Source organism: Gavialis gangeticus, unplaced genomic scaffold, assembly GCF_001723915.1.
Source record: "Gavialis gangeticus isolate Ggan-Ray unplaced genomic scaffold, GavGan_comp1, whole genome shotgun sequence".
Taxonomy (NCBI): domain Eukaryota; kingdom Metazoa; phylum Chordata; order Crocodylia; family Gavialidae; genus Gavialis; species Gavialis gangeticus.
Window position 1 is genome coordinate 98,487,910 of NW_017728992.1, and position 3,382 is coordinate 98,491,291.

General features: G+C 39.7%; 1 protein-coding gene across 1 annotated transcript in view; it reads left to right on the forward strand.

Annotated features, from left to right (window-relative positions):
* COLEC12 (collectin subfamily member 12) overlaps positions 1 to 3,382 on the forward strand; it is a 200,883-nt gene that overhangs the window by 21,712 nt on the left and 175,789 nt on the right. The window contains exon 2 of the mRNA XM_019525997.1: positions 1,652 to 1,702. Within this exon, the coding sequence (XP_019381542.1) occupies positions 1,652 to 1,702 (51 nt within the window). The remainder of the gene's footprint in view (positions 1 to 1,651; positions 1,703 to 3,382) is intronic.

Consider the following 3,382-nt stretch of genomic DNA (forward strand, 5'->3'; position numbering starts at 1 on the left):
TCCCTTCCGACCCTAGAAACTATGAAACTATGAAACTTTCAAGATATCTTTCTTAGCAGCAGTATTTTGAATGGATTGCAGTGGCTGAGCTTATGAGCTTGAAGTCCAAGAAAAGGATATTACAATATACATGGTGCAAGGTGATTGGAGGCCTGGTCAAGAATTAGGAAGTGGGAGCAGGGAAAAATGGTTGGACCTGGCAGATGTGCAGAAAGCAGCAGCAAGATGTAGCTGTAGCTTGGCTGCGTGAGTTAGAGAGGGTCTGGTCAAAGAGGAGACCAACGTTAGACTCCTGAGCAACAAAGAGTGTGATTACTGTGATTAAAAAGGGTGGGAAGAATTGAAAAATTGGGAATCTTGGGCTGAAGTCTGTTTCATGCAGTTCTTCCCATTTGATAAAAAGGACAGTATATTTCTGAAGCTCTGAATAGTGAACAAGGAAGCTGGTTTTTTTGGATTAATGAAGGAAGTTTACATCCATATACACCTATATGATTAAGGTGATTAAGCAAGTTTACATACATATACACCTATATATGTATATATGAGAGAGTTGTGGTATGGTTCTCAGATACAGTCACAGCCATTTTTTTGTCTTTTTGTTGCCCAAAGGAATGGGAGACCTGATTCCCAGCCTCCTATTCTCCACTAAAAGCCAGATGAAACTTAGGGCACCTATACCCGTGCTCCCAGTGTTTTAATTAGAGTAGCTCTTGAGAGCCGCTCTAATTAAAATGTATACAGTGTCTCATGTATTTACCATCTCTGCTCTGCAAAATGTCAGTGGGGGCTCTTTAACTAAAGTCTGTTTGATGAGGTTTAGTTAAAGTGTCCCCACCTCCATTTTGAAATATGAGGATGCTGAATACATGAGATGCTGCTAGCATCTGGAGTGTCCTGATTAGAATGTTCCAACAGACTCGATTAATTGAGTCCGCTCCAACACGCTCTAATCAAAACGTGTCAGAGCACATGTAAAAGAGCCCAAAAGGACAAAACACACTTATTTTGGTACCTCTCTGAGTTTAGCCAGCTTGTCATTTCTGTTTCCCACACCTTAATGGGACTGACCTCTCCAAGTGAATATAGTGGGCATGAAAATGTGAGACTCATGGTTTTGGCATCTGAGTCTTTATCTTCCCTTTTTTTACAGAAAAAAGTGCAGCACAAGCAAGTAATAGCCCAAGCTTGCCCAAAAGACCTTGTCACCCCTAACTTGGAAGGAACCCTGCTTTCCTCTGCTGTTTAGGAAACAGTTAACTCTCTGCCCTTACTTATTCTTTTGACTTGCTGAAGCTGCCAACACAGATACTCTAAGTGCCAATTGTGGTGTGTTTTGTGAATAGGGACTTGTCTAGTCAAGTTTATACTTACACTGCCAGAATAACCATCATATGAGACAGTTTGTGGACTGAATTTCTTCTGGTGACACAGGAAACAAACTCCATGTATCGCTAGTAGCCAAAGATTAGAGTAGATGAGGAATAGTGGCAAGAAGAAAATTTCAGTGATCTTTTTCTATGCTAATGATCAGCAATAAGTGTTAAAATCAACTGAACTCTCAAAGACAAGGTTCAGTAGTTTGCTTGTAGTATGCTTGCTATGCATCCTAATCTAATCATGGTATAAATCTGTTTCTCTCCCTCTGTAGACGACTTTGCAGAAGAGGAGGAGGTGCAGTCCTTCGGTTACAAGAGGTTTGGTAAGTAACAAAGCATCTGTTACTTTGCTATTCCTTAGATAAGGTCTACCATTTGTTTTAAAGCCCTTCACTGGAAACAGTAAAACAAGATATGGGAACATGGTAACCACTGGACCAAGACAGATATGCAGAGTACAAAAGGGACTTGGTATGACCTTATCAATAAGCAGCATCCTTTAGAAGTGGTCTTCAGCTAATTGAAGTTTTTAAAAGTTTTTTTTAAACTTCCTTTCACATTCCAAGTTATTGGTTTTTATCTTATTTTCATAAATACTTCATACAAAGTCTGTTCTTCAGCACTAGTGAATTGCTGCTGGTAGTTAAGAAAATGGTATAGTAGTGTACCTCATTCATTTCTTCTTGGCAATCACTCATTCCTTAGGCCTATAGAAGACTATTTTAGTTGTCAGGAATAGCACAATGGGAATTATAATGGTTCCAGGAAGACAACGTGACCCTTCAGCTAGAGTTTCTGTATATGTCCTTCTCAAAAGATGGAAGTTATCAAGGCAGAAATAGGTATGGTGTTTGGTTATTCACCATTTAAAACAAGCCCTAATAATAATAATAGTAACCTTATCACCATTTCATTATTTGCTTCTGATTTTAACACAGTGCAACATGATAACTTATTAATAGCTATGTATGAATATTCTTTACTAATCCTACAATATCAGTTGTCACCTTTTAAAAAAAACCCAAACCTTTATTCATTGAAATGATTATGGAGTGCATTGGAATCAGTCCCATATGAGTCTAAAAAGGGCCAGAAGCTTCTGAGGCTATTTGCTGTTCTCATGGGATAACCTTCTCCTTGGCAGCCAACCTTGAAGGCATTCTTTGCCCTCCCAAGGTCAAGGGCCACTCCATCTAATGATCACTAATGTCATGGTGATGTTGACACCATATTGATCATGTGGAAGTCCTGAATGCTGGGCAAGATGTTTTTTTCCTAGATGAGAAATAGATAATAGCCCATTGGGTCAGACTTTGTAGGGGCCTGCGGTCCAGAGATTCCTTTTTGTTTGGTAGCTGTTTACAGGTAGGTGAAGGTTGTAGTACCTATCAGGCAAAAAACTTACCTTATATTTCTGTCCTTCAAATTATGCATAGCAGTAGGGAAAGAAGTGTCCTCCATCTAGATCTACAATCTGGAACAGGAAGCCCTTTAGTTGCCCCTGTTTTCAAATGGGAATGGGAATTTAAATGATGTATATTAATAAGGCCCACTCTCCCCAAAATGAGGAAGAGGATAAGGAGTTGTGGTGTTTGGGAGGTGAGGATTGCATTTGCTGATCTCTTCTGCTGAACTACACTACAGTTCCCTGTGGCTGAGCTTTATGTTGGATAGGTCAGCTCACTGTGTAGCCAGCATCTGTGGCTTGGAAAGCCTATACGGCTGTACATACTTTCTGCTGGATTAAGCCCTGGAATTCCAGCAGATTGTAACTGGTTGTCACCTCCAGCTAGGAAGAGTACAAAATTCAACATGAATTATAAAAATAGTTTCCCTCAAAGTTGCATATTTGCTATGCAGATTCCTTCAGGGTATTCTTGCAAAGGACTGGAAAGTTTTAGTGTGGAAGTCCTCATGTTCTTGTAGTAGTGAAGTAGCGTAGCATATTAGGTATTAATATGTCAGCTGGCTTTCATTTTTCTTTTCTTTGCTGTGAATGGTAC